General features: G+C 53.9%; 6 protein-coding genes across 6 annotated transcripts; 3 read left to right on the top strand and 3 right to left on the bottom strand.

Moving 5' to 3' along the window:
* Positions 1-444: 444 nt before the first annotated feature.
* Positions 445-1,730, bottom strand: A1O3_06956 (uncharacterized protein; the record flags this gene model as incomplete). Its single annotated transcript, XM_007737070.1, has 3 exons — positions 445-825; positions 883-1,497; positions 1,542-1,730. The coding sequence occupies 3 exons, from the start codon at positions 1,728-1,730 to the stop codon at positions 445-447; spliced, it is 1,185 nt and encodes a 394-aa protein (XP_007735260.1).
* Positions 1,731-3,215: 1,485 nt separating this feature from the next.
* On the top strand, positions 3,216-3,929 carry A1O3_06955 (uncharacterized protein; the record flags this gene model as incomplete). Its single annotated transcript, XM_007737069.1, has 1 exon — positions 3,216-3,929. The coding sequence occupies one exon, from the start codon at positions 3,216-3,218 to the stop codon at positions 3,927-3,929; it is 714 nt and encodes a 237-aa protein (XP_007735259.1).
* Positions 3,930-5,263: 1,334 nt separating this feature from the next.
* On the top strand, positions 5,264-7,018 carry A1O3_06954 (uncharacterized protein; the record flags this gene model as incomplete). Its single annotated transcript, XM_007737068.1, has 3 exons — positions 5,264-5,603; positions 5,662-5,944; positions 6,085-7,018. The coding sequence occupies 3 exons, from the start codon at positions 5,264-5,266 to the stop codon at positions 7,016-7,018; spliced, it is 1,557 nt and encodes a 518-aa protein (XP_007735258.1).
* Positions 7,019-7,582: 564 nt separating this feature from the next.
* A1O3_06953 (uncharacterized protein) lies at positions 7,583-8,755 on the bottom strand (the record flags this gene model as incomplete). Its single annotated transcript, XM_007737067.1, has 1 exon — positions 7,583-8,755. The coding sequence occupies one exon, from the start codon at positions 8,753-8,755 to the stop codon at positions 7,583-7,585; it is 1,173 nt and encodes a 390-aa protein (XP_007735257.1).
* A 992-nt stretch (positions 8,756-9,747) lies between these two features.
* Positions 9,748-11,274, top strand: A1O3_06952 (uncharacterized protein; the record flags this gene model as incomplete). Its single annotated transcript, XM_007737066.1, has 1 exon — positions 9,748-11,274. The coding sequence occupies one exon, from the start codon at positions 9,748-9,750 to the stop codon at positions 11,272-11,274; it is 1,527 nt and encodes a 508-aa protein (XP_007735256.1).
* Positions 11,275-11,813: 539 nt separating this feature from the next.
* A1O3_06951 (uncharacterized protein) lies at positions 11,814-13,439 on the bottom strand (the record flags this gene model as incomplete). The annotated part of the gene is made up of 3 exons (XM_007737065.1): positions 11,814-12,008; positions 12,538-13,197; positions 13,299-13,439. 3 exons carry the CDS (start codon positions 13,437-13,439, stop codon positions 11,814-11,816), a joined length of 996 nt encoding a protein of 331 aa, XP_007735255.1.
* Positions 13,440-17,693: the final 4,254 nt, after the last annotated feature.

The raw sequence follows: 17,693 nt of genomic DNA, 5'->3' as shown, positions 1-17,693 counted from the left end.
TTACCCGTATCTGACCGTCTCTGCGCAGATTCAGCTGTTGAAGATGAAGATGATCCATCCTCTTAAAGGAACTGCCAATATAGGAGAGGGATTCAGCAGCATTATAGTTCCCTTCAGCTAGATGGGAACAATGACTTGCTCTTTGTTTCTCCCTCTTCCAAGAACCTCTAATTTGCAGCAAGCATGCAGCACTTCTTTGGGCCCGTATGAAGGTGACAGTTTGCGCTCTACGACAAACAGTGCCCAGAGTAAGACTATCAACGCATCTAGTATGAATTGGAACGCCCCCGCGAGATAATCGATTGACGAGTTATCCACAACTCCTAAGGGACAATCGCCGCTCTGTAGAAGAGACTCAGAAGCAACAGATGGCTGAATATGATGCCAGATGATCATCAGGTGGTGAGATCGCTATTACATTGTCCCACCAGACTGTATTATAACCTAGCCGGGCCACTGCCGGCTCTCCTTCCGTTGCAGCTCGGTGATGTGAGTATAGTGAGGTGTCAAAGGCTTGTCCGTATCCATGCTCTTGAGGGAAAGACTCTCAACATCGCGGTCAGTGGCCGCAGCGTCTGCCCATACTCGCTCGGGTGTTAGGGAACGCTGACCCGGAGAAGATGCCTTGAAATGGGATCCGGAAGGGTTGATGGACTTGTTCGCGCGGGAGTAACGGGCACGATAGGATGGTATGCCTGAGGGGTCTGAGCGGATTGACGCGTTCAGGTTAGACAGTGGGCGGGGAAATAGGTGTTTGAATAACGCTTTCAAGGCCGGTGCTGAGGCGCATATCATGGCAAGGTGTGCCTCAATATCCGTTAATGCCTGCGATTCGTCAGCAACTACCGAGTACTCTGTACAATCAGGCGTTGGTGGACTCACATATGTTGGCCAGCCGTACCACGTCACATCATGAGTGTGTGGACCCGGCATGTAGTTTGTGGTTACTTTGATCAGAAATATCATTCTCGCGATGCCGATGCCGGCAGTCAACAAGCCAGCGGAGAACAGCACATATAGGCTCAGTCGCTGTCTCCCTGACAAGTTGAGCTTTCTCGTCAAAAGCATGGGCAGCACGGAAGAGTAAACATCGGAGAAGACTGAAGCTGCGGCGCTGAAGACAATGGGTGCAAGTTCGTTTCCGCAGCGGTACGTTCCCGTGTAGGCCGGATTGTAGGATCTCCAATAGGAGGTGAGTGGGCGACAGATAAGAAACAGCTCCAACACCAATCCAACACTGTATGCCACCGTAAAGGCAATTGCAGTCCAAATCAGTTTGATGAACCACAGACTATGGCTTCCAGAGGAGATTTTGCGATAGACCAGCAGAATGGAGACTTTGGTGCAGGCATTGCCGAGGACAAAAAAGACTTCCACGAGCCATGCCCCCAGCCTAATGTGCTCGAGTTTTTCCGGGCGGACGTCCCAAATATGCATGTTCCAACCCCATGTCGTCAGGGCTTTGTATTCGAAAATGGTCTGTCCGATGGAAAAGATCTGCCGGTGTTAGATGATAGTGAGGGTCCGGGGAGGTCTCATACAAAGCCAGCTAGAAGTAGTCCATCATCCAGGCCAACGGATCTGGTCAGATAATGTCGAGAGTAGAGTCTGAGGGCAACTACTATCGCCGTGATGACCAGCGTGACAATAAAGAGCGAAGGAGAGCCTCGGGTAGGAGGGTTGTCGTAGTTGGGCATTGGCCATCCTTCTGGCCATACCGACGATACCATTTTTACCGGGTTCCCGCACCGTGCTCTCGGAACAGGAATCGGGGCAAGAAGTGATGAGACCAGGGCAGGAGCATGATATGAAAGATGATATGGAATTCTTGAAACATCGATCGTAGTTGCGTGCCTGGTAAGGATGGACTTTGCACAGTGTCACGCGGAGTAGTCCTCAGTCATCAACTGCCAACGGTGAAGGCGACCTCGGAGTCACGTACCTTGGGCTATGATTCAGTCATTATAGCTCTCGCGGGTGAAGCCACCAAGTGAAAAAGTCTGGTCATTTGTGGCAAGAGACGAACAAAGTCATGCAGGGGTGCCATGAGGCAAGAGTTAGCCGTTGTTGCTTTCGTCGCACCAACACCAATTACGGAGCACTCCACGTTGAATTCGCGAAGGATCTTGACACCGGCGGTTTTGGTGTGCCGGGTGGCCAATGTCCAGGCTGCGACTGGTAGTGAAGCACGATCGTCACTCAATTTCGAGTTTTCTCGGAGGCCCAAGTCCCTTTTCCCCCGAGGACAAATATCTCATCTCGATCATGGCCAAACCAGACCAGGGCACAGAGGACTAGCGCCCTACGTACATTGGTACAACAGTGGGAATACTCCTGGATCGACCGACGAGCCTGCCGGCCATTTTCGAGAACGGGGATGCGTACGGAGTAGTGGAGATGGATCATTCGGTGGGTTGTCCTAAAAGGGAAAGCTGTCTCCGATCCAGATGCATCCTGTTTTGTTTTCTGGATTATTCTCACTCTCATTTCCAGACGCCGCACGACTTCCTCAGAAAGGTCCAGAGCTTGTCTCGTGATTCTCATGCTTGGGAACGTCAAGAGGTTGTATGTCTGGCGCAGGACGGGAGATGTGGTGAAGAGGATGTGTTTTCGTTTTCATTACCGTACTTCCAAGCGAGGGTGCTCTGAAGAAGGCTATGAGGCCTTGACATCAGCCAGCCACGGACGTTGTCCGGCTCCACAGCAAGCCTATAATTATCAGTACCAGACTCGGAAGAACTCCTGGGGAAGAGTGGTGTGAAGAAATAGGCGAGAGACTAGGCGGAGGCCGGAGGGGAAGGATGCCAGGGGTAACGAGATGTCGCAAGGGGAAGCCGAGGCCCCCAAAGCCGCCGGGCTCCCAGGGAAATGTTGCATTGCATGTGCGTACTTGGTTTGATGATGCTTACTCAGACTTGACCCATGAGTCAGGATGATGACAGCCTGCAACATCAATATTCGCAACAGGACGTGGTACGGAGTGTAGAGTAGACAAGTCAGAAGAAAGGGAATGTTAGGGTTAGGGTTAACCTACGGATAGAGTCTAGCGTCGGAACTCCGCTCACGTGACCAGACAGGCCTTGGCGGTGGTCTGAAGTTCTACAATTAATTAAAGCAGCACACAGAATGACCAGACCTGGTACGGAGTTCATACGGACTCAAAAACAACGACATCGACAACGACCCTCCCATCGCCCTAACCGACCGACCGCTGCATGTCCCGCTCCTTCTTGATCCCCCGGGGCGGCGACGACCAGCCCATCGAGATCCAGATTGCCGAACCCGCCCTCCGTGCCCAGGGGTTGAGTTTGCAAACCTGGACCTCGTCGTTTGTGCTCGCTAGCCTATTGCACAGGCTCGATAAGGTGGACTTTCCTCTTCCTCCCTTGAGCGGTACTATCCCGGTGCTCGAGCTCGGCGCTGGTACAGGGCTGGTCGGGCTCACGGCTGCTGCTCTGTGGGCTGTCCCCGTCGTTCTCACAGACCTGCCACCGATTGTTCCAGGTCTAGCGGGCAATGTCCAGCTGAACGCCCCAGTGGTTAAGGGACTCGTACGCTGTGGCTCTCTGGACTGGGCCGCCCCCGAACGGCTGACTTTGCAGAATGGAGAGACTCGTTCTGCCAACACCGACAAAGCTCGTGTAATTCTCGCAGCAGACACGGTGTACTCGGAGGAACATCCCGAGTTGCTCTCGAAAGCCATTCTTCGATGGCTTGCTGATGGACCGTCTTCTCGACTGGTCTTGACTTACCCAATGCGGGTGGCGTACTTGGACCAGATCCGAGAGTTATGGGAACTTTTAGAGACGGGCGGGCTAGAAGCCATCCTGGAAGGTCGTGAACAAGCCTCTGTTGATGATTGGGACGACGAGTGCCTGTGTGAATGGAGCGTGTGGAGATGGAAACAGAGCAACCAGAAGACGAGGTAACATTTGAATACAGTCAGCATCGTCCCAAACACCAACACCCCAACCCTAGAGCCGCTCTCCTGGGGACCGTCTAGAGAGTACACACCACCGGGATAAAGAATGTCTGTCCTCATCTGAACTTGCTAGTCTCAGTCTGCATCCTCCGGCATTGTTATTGTTTGGGAGGAGGCGATGACCGAAATTGCCAATGAAGCTGTGCGGCGTCGAACCACCTCCCTATGCCGACATGGATCGCGACCAAAACGTGGGATTGACATGGATGTACACCCTGTATCCCTGCATAGTGGACAGAGTACTCCGTACTCCGTAATGCATCTTCGACCAGCCTCCCATTCCCGAGTCTCAATATCAATGATCGCACCTCTCAGCGGGACGGTCAGGGCTCCGGTTCTGCTCGAATTTGAATCAACTACATGTACGCTCGACATGAACCAGCTACTTCTTCGGCCACAGGCTGTGTTCCCACCTGTACAAGTGAGGATGAGGGTGGTAGGCTGTATTCTGTCCTGCCTCATCTCCATGATCCAGGGACCTATAAGTCTGGAGAGCTGAATTGGTCGCATGGTCTGTTCTCTGTCTGAACTGACTCCACCTTTAACCCCGAATTGAGTGCGATGGCTTTACCCGATATAGATTTGGGGGCAAGATCTCCTCTTCCCATTGGGCAACAATTGACATCAACAATTGACATGCAATTGTGCATTCCAGATATTGACATCCAAGAATATACTCTGCCTCCTAGGTAGCTTCTATGCTCTCTGGTTCTAAGACTCGGGTGTAGTCTGAGCTTGCAGCCTGATATAACAGCATTGGTGCTGGGTCTACTCGCGCGAGGACTTGTCAAGAGGGTGGCTCTACGAAGTACTTGGGAGGAGGCCATCGCCGAAGTTGCCAATGAAGTCGTGCGCCGTCGAAACCACCTTCCTATACTGACATCGGTCGCGACAGTATACCTGCCGAACGAATAATGAATGGGGGATTATGCGACGCTGTCCATGGATGCGAATATGAATGATGGTTGGGAAGATCATTTACTGGATTGGTGTTAGGGGATGTCGTGCTTCTGCGGGCCGATTGCAACATTCTACAAGAAACAGGGAGTGCAACCATCATACCAGACACGATACCAGCTCATCTGTGGGACTATTGCTGTACCGATAGTCACGATGTCACCGTGTGTGACCAGATGGGGCGCCATGACTACGTCTCTGATGAAGATCGGTGATGCCCTGGAAACAGTGATTCCGGTATATACATAAGGCTACGAGCCCGGACTGCTGGTTTTCTCCAGCTCTGGATGTCCAGGGCTGATTGCTTCTCATGCGAAAGTCACAATGGCTGCTACCTCAGCTTTGACGTCGCTCGAGGCCGATGACAAGATCACTGCCGCCCATGGCAGACCGCCCTCGGTGGCTAGGACGTCGACCAACTCGGCCGAGCTCGACGATGATTATGATCTGTACAGGCGAAGCGACGAGCAGGAACTGGATCCCGCCGACTCCAAGCGGGTGGTGCGCAAGCTCGACGTGCGCATCGTTCCCATCCTCTTCCTGATCTACCTGCTGCAATATCTGGACAAGAATGGCATCAACTATGCCAGTGTGTACGGGCTCCAGAAAGGCACTCACCTACACGGACAGAACTACTCATGGCTCGGATCGATCTTCTATTTTGGTGCACTCAGTTCCACAGCTTCTGCCAACGAGTCGTCGCTAACGGGGGCGTTGTTCAGGTTATCTCTGGGCTCAATATCCGGCCGGGTATTTGCTGCAGCGCCTGCGTATTGGCAAGGTGATCGGGGCCACCACAGTATGTTGGGGCGTGATCCTAATCACCACCCCGGCGTGCAGTTCGTTCGCCGGAATCGCCGTCAACCGTTTCCTGCTCGGTTCGTTTGAGGCGGTCGTCAACCCGGGCTTCATCCTGATCATGTCGATCTGGTACACGGCGGCGGAGCAGCCGCTGAGACTGGAAGCTTACTACTGCACCAATGGCATTGCAACTATGTTTGGCGGGTACGTACGAGCAGACCCCATTATCCACCATCCACCATCTACCATCCTAAGCTGCCGGGATCTGTCGCTGCCCTCTCTTCGCGCAGCGGGCCTTGATCTGGCCTCTATCCGACCAACTCCTGTACTGACCCATGTCTCAGCCTGATCGGGTATGCTGTCGGACACATCAAGACAGGGCTGCCACGGTGGATGTACGTGTTCCTGATATTCGGCAGCATCAGTATAGCGTTGGGGATTGCGGCCATGATCATGCTGCCGGACCTGCCGTCGACGGCCAAGTTTCTGACGGATGGGGAGAAGCTGGTGGCGGCCAAGCGGGTGTCGGCGAACCGGCAGGGGATCAAGAACCGGCACTTCAAGAAGTACCAGGTGTGGCAGACGATGCGCGACCCGAAGACGTGGATTCTGTTCGTCATGGCCACGGGCGCCCAGGTGCCCAACTCGGCCATCACGCAGTTCACCAGCTTGGTGATCAAGTCGTTCAACGTCCACACGCTGGGCACCCAATACCTGCAGATCCCTGGCGGGGCGGTGCAGTTTGTGGCGCTGCTGGCGGGCGGCGTGGTGTGTTCGCGCTGGCCGAATCTGCGCTGCATCACCATGATCGTGGCCAACACCATCTGCATCGTCGGCTCTGCTCTGCTGGTCGGCCTGCCCACCAGCAACAAATGGGGCCGGCTGGTCGGCCTGTGGCTGTGCTATTTCCAGGGCCTGGGCTTCAGCATGAGTCTGACCATGGTCAGCTCCAACATTGCCGGCTACACCAAGAAGCAGCTGACCGCTGCCATCTTGTTCACCGGCTACTGCGTCGGCAACATCATCGGCCCGCAGACGTTCAAGGACAGCGAGGCTCCGCGTTACCACTCGGCCTACATTGCCATGTTGGTCGGTTACGTCGTCAAGTTGGTCGCCGTCGTCGTCCTCTACATCTACATGTTCCTGGAGAACAAGAGGCGGGACCGCGACGCCGCCGCCGTTGGCGTCCTGACCGCCCACGAGGAAAAGGAGGCCATCGAGCACGGCATGCATGATGTCACTGAACTAGATAACAAGGGCTTCCGCTACACGCTGTGAAGGACGAGGGACGAAGGACGTGCCGCTGGCTCCTGAATCTGTCTGTCATCCTGGTCCTCAAACTTCAATATGATCAATCTTCTTCCACTTCTGCAAACCAGCCTTAGCCCTCTCTTCCCCCTCCCCAAAGACGCCCCCCTTTGTACTGAAGGCAGAAACCCTCCTTCCTCCATGGACCGGATCGTGAGCAGCTGTCCAAACCCACTGGCCGCCGCTAGGTTGGACACGAATCCATATTCAATTCAGATCTACCAGGTAGGACGTTCATATCCAGTGTCAGTTCATTGCGGCTTTGAAAACGTGTCAGCTCAACCCTATCATTTGGCATTCCAATCCCGATCGATCCCCATGCACTGCGTCTTGTTACGGGTCACTAGTATACTAGCCTTCATTTTGCATTCGAGCTCGCGAGGCTCCTACGACCCCATTGACTAAGAAAACAGCACACGAGGGCTTTCATGGTAAATTGTGTTTCAATTCCGACTGCACATATATGAGTAGCCACCTGTCTAACACCCTTGAAGACTCAAATACTCCGGCCCAGTTACAGCTAGCCTACAGCCCTCAAATCCGTGCCGATGGGGGATAATCTCGGAAGTTGGCGTTCAGAGGGTCACGGTCGATCATGAACGCAAATCGCTCCTCATTCGCTTTCAGATACGCCGGGATGTCGGTTCGTGAGTCAACCTTTTCGTACTTCTCGTCTTCCCGGTCAAACAGGTCCAGTCCATTGCGGACCCGTCGGACAATTTCCGCGGGATCTTTGAATTCTGGTTGATCATATTCAGTGTGGGAGAAGGAGCCGATCTTGTTGGCCATCTCAGCCACGGTTTCGAAGCAGCTACTGCAATGCCAGGACGAATTGAAGATTTCCCGATCACTCTGGCCCATGCGGAGATTCTCTGGTCGGATGGTGGCACTTCCATGGTAGAATGTTGCCTGAGGGTGGTACCAGTCACTCTCGGCGTGTTCCCATTGAAAGGAATAGTAGAAGAAGCGGCTTCTCAGCGTGACTCGTTGAGGATACTCGCAGTTTCGAAGCAAGGTGATGGTCCACGGGCGTGGTATCTCGTCGGTGTCGGACACCATGATCACGTCTCCCAGGCTGGGTGCTTGGACACCGACGAGACTCGGAAATACTGCATCAAACAGTGAATTGCGCTGGTATGCCTCACGCTCCCAGGTCGAGTTGTCCTCCATGCCATCAAAGTCCACCATCCGGTATATGATTTGAGGAGCAAACCTCTGGAAACGCTCAAAGTTGTCTTTGAAGTGAAGAGGCTTCCGCAGATTCGTGAACGTGCGAGGAGATTCCACAATGACAAAATAGTCCACCTGGCGGTGAAGCTCATTTAGGCGGATCTCCAGCCAGTCCAACTCGGTTCCAATCAAAAAGAGGTCGTAGACCTTTCGATGGTGGTGACGCTCGGGAAAGACTGTGAAGTTTTGGCTCTTACACAACTCCTCTGCTTGTTCAACGGGAAGGAAACTGGATTTGTAATGATCCTTTGGCCAGGTCACACTCAGCCCATAGGTCGCTGATTCCACTTGGTCGCCTGCTGTGCTCAATTGCACGGTGTGAAGGAGAAAGAACAGGGCGACAGCGGCAATGAGAACTCGTCGTAAGTATCTCTTCCACGCAATGCCTAACTGATAAGACATTACCCCTGGTCGAGGACTTTGGGGGGCCGTTTCCAAGTCCTTGTCGTCCGACAGAGGGATCAGTCGGAGAGGCATGTTGTACTAGTGGGTGAAGAGAGAGCAAAGGAGTGGGAAACCTTTAGGGGATGAGGCAGAACTCAAGGGACCCACGGGGAGGACAAGAGGAGCAGGTCGGGGAGACTGACTGCAACAGCTTGAAGACGAACAGGAGGAACTCGGAGCGGGTGAAGATCAGGTTCAGGTGGAATGGAACATCGCAGTTGCAGGCACAGTCACAGCCGCAGCGCAGTTTGGCGCCTGCTTCTCTCACCATCACCACCTCCTTCTCCTCCTCCTCCCCAGGCCTCTTCTCCACTCCCACCTCCCACTCATTCATCCGCCCATACATGAGCGCCTCCCTTGATCGCTCCTCGTACAGTTTTCTCGGTCTGTCTGCTTCCTATTCTAAGCTCTCACACCCTTCCCCCCACACGGCTCGCATCTGGATGCCATGAATGGCTTCAGCTTCGAGACCTCCACTGTAGACCAGCGTGGCGCGGGCGTCCCAGCTGTGAACTCCCCATCTTCCCGCGAACTTACAAGATCACTAAAAAATTGCAAGACGGCACAGATGTGGTCCGTGCAGACCTGGGGGCGTCACCGCGGTCTCGGACACCCTTTGATGCCGGTACCGGGAGAATCGATGCCATGTGGCCAGCGCGGCTTCTCAACGAATCCTGCTCTTTCTTTCTTTCTTGACCATGACTCCACCAAACCGGGGCAGTCGGGGAGGATGGACACAAATTGTGGACTAAGATCTATGCAGGGCCGATAAGCGAGCGATTTTCTGGATCCAGCAGCAGAAGAAACTTCCCATCTCCAAAGGCGAGGTCTGTGCGTTTTGTAATGACCCGATACGAGAGTCAGTTTGCAACCAGGCACAATACCGACCAGGCCCACAGTTGGTGAGGCTGCTGGCCCCCGAACGTGGCCAGCCTTGTTCTTCACAGACCTCTTAAGACTCCTGGAATGAGCAAGCACCCATATGACCCAGGGGTAATGCGAGAGCGATCGGCACGAAAAGCAAGATGAGATCCTTGTCACGCCTGCCATCCTTTGCTGGCCTTGTTATTCTTGGGTTTTCGCTCGTCTATCTGTTCCGACATGGACCAGTTATCCAGGCGAACTGGGACTCCGCTGAGTTATGGAACAATATTGCAGAAACGGCAAATGGGTACAAGTACAGCTCAGAACTGAAGCTGTCCCCGAGCAACACAGGAGATGACTCGTCGACACCCTCTCCTGCGAGTTCGATCTCGACACAAAGCTACGAGGCTGCATTTGCTGCGCCGTCGCAATCTACCCGAACAGCTTTGCCACCTTCAGGTCAGAATTCGAATAGCAATGCTCAACTGGGTTGCCCCTGTCCAAAACCAAATCTGGTTCTCAGTGCCATCGACGGTCCGGGATGGCAGGATCAGATCTTCATCTTCATGCAATCCCTCGAGTTAGCCCTCGGGGAGGAATCTCTGGCAGCACACCGGCAAAAGTCATGTCCACCTGCTGCAGTGACTGTGAAGATCATTGTTCCTCAGTCTCTTTCCCAAGAACTTCCCACAGGCTTTACTGCCCTTCTGCAACGCTATCCATCTTTGGAATTCGTTGGATCACTTCCCGAGATCACGGATGTGCCAGTGGTTCTTCGACGATTCCAGGGCTGGGCCGATCTCCTGAACACAGTCTCCGGTCAATATGATAACGTCCTGGTCTGCGACCTAGACGTGGTCTTCCAAAGAAACCCTTTTGCCATGCCAATGCGGCCTGACACTGAGATTCTCTTCTTTGCAGAGTGGCGTGGGCTGAAGATCGGCCAGTGTTCTGTGCATGTAGCATGGTTCAATCACTGTGCAAGTCCCGAAACTGGATCGTTCATTGGCCATGAAGAATCCTCGGCCTATATGCACCTCAATCGGATTTGTGCAGGTTCTGTCTACGGAACGGCCAGAGCGATCGCTGTCTACATGGACCTAATGGCGACGCAGCTTCAACGTTCCAACTACCAGTGCAACGACCAGGCCATGCATATTCACATCTACTATTCCTCCCTTCTAGACAATACCCTGCGAAGCAAAGGTCTTGGTCGAGCAGTGCTGGTGCCAAATGAAGAGGCGTTGTTTGGAAGTATCGGCACGACCCCAATGGTAACATTCAACGAATGGGGGGAAATCTTGAATGAACAAGGACAAGTGCAACATGCTGTTCACCAATACAAGACGCACTCCCTTTTGTCTGATATTGTCTGGCGAAAGTACGGATGGCTCACTGAGGTCGGCCAACCTGAACCCATACCTTCGGTGGCGAAGATGGTTGAGGAGGCGGCGGGTGCCCTTGATTTGTCAGGCAGCAGCCATGATGCTGATTCCATTGATGACAACCTAGGCTCTCACGGTGCAGAGTATGACTTGAAGTACGTCAGGCACGATGACCATGATGGTGGAGAAGCTGAATACCAGCAATATCGCCTCGTCAGTGTGAGCTCTGACACGTGTGGAAAGAGGGAGGATCTTTGCTCTTGCAAGTATGAGGACTGTCAAGTTCATTACGAGTGGTATTGACTAGCAAAATAAATCATGAGCGACTGGTTAGGCACACGTTGAAACCCGATTCACAGTGTATCGACATAGGGTGCTATATATCTCAATATGAACTTTATATCAGATTCTTCTAGCTTACGAGAAGACACCGTTGTCACTGTTCAGTATGTACTCCCACTTCAAAAACAAAAAAACAAAAAAAAAAACACCAAGCCATCGCATGGTATTGTAGAAGCGGCCTCTGACCATGTAGAGTTACCGTCACGATTGCCCTCCGTATTCTAAACTATGGCCGTCCTTTGCTATTTGATATCTCGAATGGGAACTAGGGCCGTGAAGTCTAACAGGTATTCTGTCTCACTTGGTCATCTTACTCTGTTCCAAGTACAAGGCATACGAGTACCTGTGTCAGTAATCAGCACTGCGCCACACACACACATATGGCACAAAAATAGGAGAGGGATTGAGTGGCTGGCTACAAGCAGCAGAAATGGAAATGCCGGATCCCAGACTTGAGACTACCTAGGTAGATCCGACTGCCGAGGCCGAAGACTGAAGACTCACCCGATGATACCCAGCACGGCAAGGGCGATGCCCAGCGCACTCCCGGTCCCAACGACCTCATGCTTCACCAACCAGCCCAGCCCGATGACCAAGACGGTCTTGAGGTGGCCGACGACGGTGCTGCTGACGGGCCCGGCAGCAGTGATGATGTAGAACTGCGAGACGTTGATGAGCACGGCGCACATGCCGCTCTGTCGGAAAGTGGACGAGTTAGCGTGGTGGCTTGGATCTTTGCTTTGGGAGTTTGGTGCAGATGCAAAATGGGATTGTGGACTGGGGTTGGTGTATAGGGATTCGGACTGGGGTTGGTGTATATGGGATTCTGGACTGGGGTTGGTGTATATGGGACTCTGGACTGGGGTTGGTGCAGATGGGATTCTGGACTGGGGTTCGTGCATATGAGAACGGGGCGTGTAGGGTTACAAGATGTTAGGGTGTACTGGGCAAGGGACATGTTTTGGAGTAAGTGGGCATGAGACAGGGTTTGAGTAAACGGGCATGGGACAAGGTTTGAGCAAGTGGGTATGGAACAGGGTTTGAGTAAGAGGCATGGGGCAGGGGTTTGAGGTACTGGGTATGGGACAGGGGTTTAAGGTACTGGGAATAGGACAGGGTTTGAGTAAGTGGGCATGGAACAGGGTTTGAGTAAGTAGCCATGGGATAGGGGGTTGAGCATCTAGGCGACGGTGATGGTCCTGAACGGGGTGGGGACTTGCTTACCACGGCGATCATGCACCAATGCCAGGAGGTGAGCTCGGTCCAAACAGGATACTGGTCGGCAAAGTAGCTGGACACCGCGAGCATGAGAGCACCCAGAGGCAGCTGGTTGAGCAGGAGCTGGACGCTACTCAGCTTCAACCTGCGGTGGTACGCCGACACCCAGACGGTGTAGAGAGCGGAGACGGCGACGGCGAAAAAGCCAAAGATAACACCGAGGATGGTTGTCGGGTTCATGCCAGATGGTTCGGCGGACGACAAGTCTGGGGTGGGCTTAGGCTTCGACAGAGCCTCGAGGTACGAGACGAGCCCGACACCGAAGCAGGCCGGGACCAGGGCCAGCACAGCCAGGGCCGGGATGCGGGCGCCGTAGATGAACAGGTTCATCAGTACCGTCAGTGGAGTGAGCAGGATCCGCACAATCTGGAAGAACACCACCGACGAGTGGGCCAGCGCCAGATTCTGCAGCACCACGTTGGCCCCCATAGCCACGGTGAGCGGCAGAAGGGCCAGCACGCTCGTCCGAGCAGGGCTGAAGACGCCCACCGCCGGTCGTGACGCCACGTGAAGTGTGATCCATGTCATGGCGAAGTGGAAGGCCACAAAGCCAAGCTGGCACTGGCGAAGGGCCGGGTCTGAGAATATCGTCTTGTTGACATGGACCTGGACACAGCACAACCCAACTGGTGAGAATCTGGCTGTAACTGCAGGTGAAAATTCGGCAAGGCAGGGCAGGGCAGGGCAAGGGAGATATTGTGACTTACGATGGCCACTGTGGCCAGGATGTTGACGATGATCCACCTCATGGTCTTGCCATCCATGGCTCCCTCTCTGCTCGTGCGAGGCTCGGGTACAGGGGTCTGTGTGCCACGTTTCTCGTCAGATATAAGGGCTGCCTTCTCCATGTCGACCATCTTTGTGACAGTAGAGCGCGAATCGTGATTGACGGGCAGTGAAGTGATATCACGTTAGACGGAACGGTTGACAATGCGAACCAACGGACAGAAAATCGGCAGGCAGCGCTAGGGAAGGAACAGGGGGAATGTATACACCAGGAACAGGGTGTCTGAATATCATCAATCAGCACGAGCAGTACTGCTCTGTGATGCTTATGGCGGGACTGCATGCCGTGGAGAGAGTCTCATTCGCAATGAGCAGGGAGTGGCTCTTCACGAAAGGTCCGAGCAGACGAGGCTTCCTCTCTCAGTCAAAAGCACTTGAAAGGGTGGTCCTACCTTGCTCGCTGGGACTCTGCAGTACTGGGGTCCTGCTGGCGGTCACAGATTCGAGCGTATGAATACGCCCTCGTCCTGCAGCTTTGTAATGTCAAGTGTCCACTGTTGCACTAGCGTGTTGGCCTCACCAAAAGGAAGTATGTTGCGAGTTCCATGAGTCTTCCTCGCCGACAGAAAGCGCCGATCTGAGACATTTTCTCGTCCGTCCGCGCTGACGAGAGTCCGGGACGGGTGGTAATGTGCTGTGTCTGCGTCGGGATTGACTGAACATCGGCTCGATTTGGGGCAAGCTGCCAGCCCGCATTGCGGGAGAGAAGGGTTGGAGCGGGCCACTAGCCAGAAAAAGGTACACGGCATAGCTATAGTGGGTATGCCAAGGCCAAACATGCCGATATCAAGCCTGAGGCTACCATACCACGCCATCCTGATCCTGGGCCGCTAAGGCGAGCAGGGATGGCATACCGATATTTGCTGGCTGAAAGGAAACCAGGCCGGAAGGCTACACTGCCCGTGTCAAGCAGATGAAGCAAACCGAAAGAGAAATAGACTGGCTGGGCCGCGACTGTGAAGGAATATGATGTATCTCCCCACGAATTTGGCCGTGACACTGTCGCGTCCATTGATGCTAATCATGGAAACCCCCCAGGTCCTTTTCTTGGCATAAAGATCCATGAGAACTGATATGCTATGGTTCTAGGCCTTCAATGTGCCGAGAATTAGGCCTGACAAATTCGTCCATGGAGACAAGGGGCCGAGAACTGCAATGCGGTCTCTTCAGAAGCCCATGGTCAGCTCTGTAAAAGCCTCAAATGCCATTGTGCAAGGACCACAAGAGTGGGATTGTCGACGTCGACGGGAAGGTACCGCAGATCTGAACCGCATCGGTCAAGCAATACCAGTGGTGGTCCAAAATCGCACCCAGAGCCATTGGTTGAAGTTCATGTGGTCCCGGCGGAGCACGTGACCAGGCGGGAAGACGTAGTTGATCCGAGCTTCTACTCTGCAGGATTTAGAGATTTAGACTTTCGCAATCAATACAATAGCTGTATTTTGGTATCTTGGCTCTCTGACATGGACATGATCGCCGGGCCCGACTGGCTGGTGTCAGCCACGTGGGAAGTGGTCTGTCCTGATCAGAGACAGGGCTACCGTCCCGAATTCCTGGTAACAAGCTGTGGATTGAACTTGGACCTAGTGGAAGGGAAGCTAGAGTCTTGATGAAGGTCTTGCTTTAGCGTCCTGCTACAAAGACACGGTTGGGGAAGGTTTCTCGTCCCGGGCTTTGGTCCGCCATGAAAAGTTTTCCGCACTTTACCATTTCGGACAGACTGTAGATGGGAACACGTTCTGCACAGACGGTTTCCAGGAGAGTGGTTGCCGATTCCGGGAGGATCGGAGACAAGCGATGCAGCTGGCCAAAGCACATCCGTCCGTGGGCCTTCAGATGAGCATGACGTGCAACCAGAGTAACGGCGCGGGAGATGTACTTCCGTGGCATGATGAGTCGTCCACGTCTTCAAGATGAACACGGTTCTCTGCGCCGTAGAATGCACCTAGATCTTGACCCTGGCAAGGATCCTAGCGAGTAGCAAGCTTTGTGACTCTTCTACCAGCTAAGGGATAAAACCAAACCCTCAGCAGAAGATGTGGGCCATTCCTGAAAGACCCTCCGGCTGACATTTGGGTTCTTCAGGCGCGTTCTCGGAGTGTCAAATCGTATCCGTGGACAGTGGACACAAAGGTGCCGCCGGTAAGTTCCTGGACGGCGTTTATGCATTGCCATCCTGCCAATCATCTGGCTGAGGCACTAATGCACAATGCACAGGCGGTTCTTGCCTAGGAGTCAGGGACACGGCATAGATGGGCTCTACAGAGTAATGCGGCGCCAACACGGAATTCGCTCAAGATCCACCCGGCCGGAAGAGGAAGAAAGATAGAATTGTCATAGAAGAAGGCAGGAAAAAACTCGGACGATGGGTCTCGCACCAGCTCCCGTCGCCGTCGTGGATTTTGAGTTCGCGCTAGTATCACGTGCGGCCGCTATGCCGCTTCGGGGGTCCTCCGCCCTGTTGAGCTGCACTGGCAGTTTGAGCAACCTACTCACTACCATGTACGGTGTACCTTATGTAGCAGCACATTCTGTTGCTTGCCGGTATCCCGCTTCCAAAGTGTGTTTTGTGGGCGGGATCATACACGGCCAGCATCCGCCCTTGCTTGTCCTGGTCCTGGTGCTCTGCAGACCGCGAAAACGAGTGGCTCTCTCCCCTTCGACAGGGTACACCCTAGCCCGTGGCACCGGTGCTTTCATCCGATCCTAAACTTGCTCCTCAACATACGCGACAACCTACCGGTCCACAACGGACAATTGGCTAGATGCCAAGTAAGAAACATGGTGGGGGTGCTCGCTAACCCGCCAGCCCGCCTGCGGGCGAGATCCCAGGAATATGGCTCGGGTGAGCTGGGAAAGTTTTCTCTTGTCGGCAGGCAGGACTGTCATGGAAGATCGCCATGGAGATCTGTGGGCTCCTCAAGCTCCGGAGACCTCTAGCCCCTGCCGGCTTCACGTGGCTTATGCTGGAGCCTCGATCGCGACAACCTCCACTACCGCAGGATTGGTTCCATCCGGGAGCGTGTCCACCGTAAGTAAGCTGTGTAAGTGCCAGCCTCGAAGGTTTGAACTTTGTCCTGTGTTTAGCTTACCCGAGCTTGAACTTTCGGCGATCAAATTCTCATTTCCGGATCATTCTGGCGTGACTATGGCTATGCGTTTGCTCGGAGAGACTGGCGGAGCTTCGGAACCACCCTTTCGCCTCTTGAAAGGGTCTTCTCGAGTGAGATCCCAAGTCCAGAAGGAGAGGGATCTGGACAAGATCCAGTTTGGCTGCTTATGGACTTGCTCCCGCTGCAAACTTCACTCTTCGGGATGGTGTGGATCTTCTTTGCACACCTTGTCCGACAAGCGAAAGCCTTGCAACAGCGGCCTATTCGCCTAATATGCCTTGGAATGGCAAACGGTTGCCCAAGGAAGGGCTCGTCCGCTTGCCATAGAGTGCTGGACCTCGCTTGCCTCCCGATATCCCCAGGGCCAGTACCCTTCGTACCAGACTATTGATTTTTAGTATCGAGCGGTGCTCATTACACAGCTTTACAGGACGCGGGACCACATCTTACCCTTCCAGCATCTTCAGAGTCATGCTCCCCCATGAAGTTCGGGGGGATCGGAGGATACTATGGGCCTTCTATGCCTTTTCCTCGGTCTTGGAGCATGCTTGATAAATTCCCCACCAGCACCACAGTACCACGGAGAAGCTGCGATTGAGGATGCACAGGCCAGGTGTGTGCTGAAGCCGAGAAGTGCTCTTGTTGCTCTCCGTAGGGTTCATATCTACCTTAGGCAGGCATCGTTGTCTTTGTTCGATTCTTACACACCGCTCTGTCTACAAGAGCTTTCTTTCGTTACAAGGCATTTGCTGTCAGGATGTTTCGTCTTCTTTTGCTTGTTTTTACCATTGTCGGGTTCGGACCCTGGGTCCGTCCCATTCACGCTGCACCACGGGCAATAGGGTTTGATGCCCCGCGCGGAGATTTGATACAGGATGAGTACTTGCATGTCAGTCAATACGGAACTGAGAAGCAGGCAATCCCCCCTGCACATGTTCTAGGGAGGAGATGGGACAAGGTAAGACGTGCCGCTGTCACTGCTAACTCCCAGCAAACCCAGGCTGCCCAGCAGACCCAGGAGACTCAGCAGTTCCAGGCGACTCAGCAGACTCAGGAGACCCAGCAGACGCAACAGACGCAACAAACTCAACAGACGCAAGAGACTCAACAGACTCAGCAGACTCAGCAGACCCAACAGGCCCAGGAGACCCAACAGGCCCAGGAGACTCAGCAGACTCAGGAGACTCAGCAGACTCAGCAGAC

Source organism: Capronia epimyces (assembly GCF_000585565.1).
Source record: "Capronia epimyces CBS 606.96 chromosome Unknown aczIQ-supercont1.6, whole genome shotgun sequence".
NCBI classification, from domain to species: Eukaryota; Fungi; Ascomycota; class Eurotiomycetes; order Chaetothyriales; family Herpotrichiellaceae; genus Capronia; species Capronia epimyces.
The sequence above is the reverse complement of the archived record's forward strand: the minus strand, read 5'-3'. Positions and strand labels throughout refer to the sequence as shown.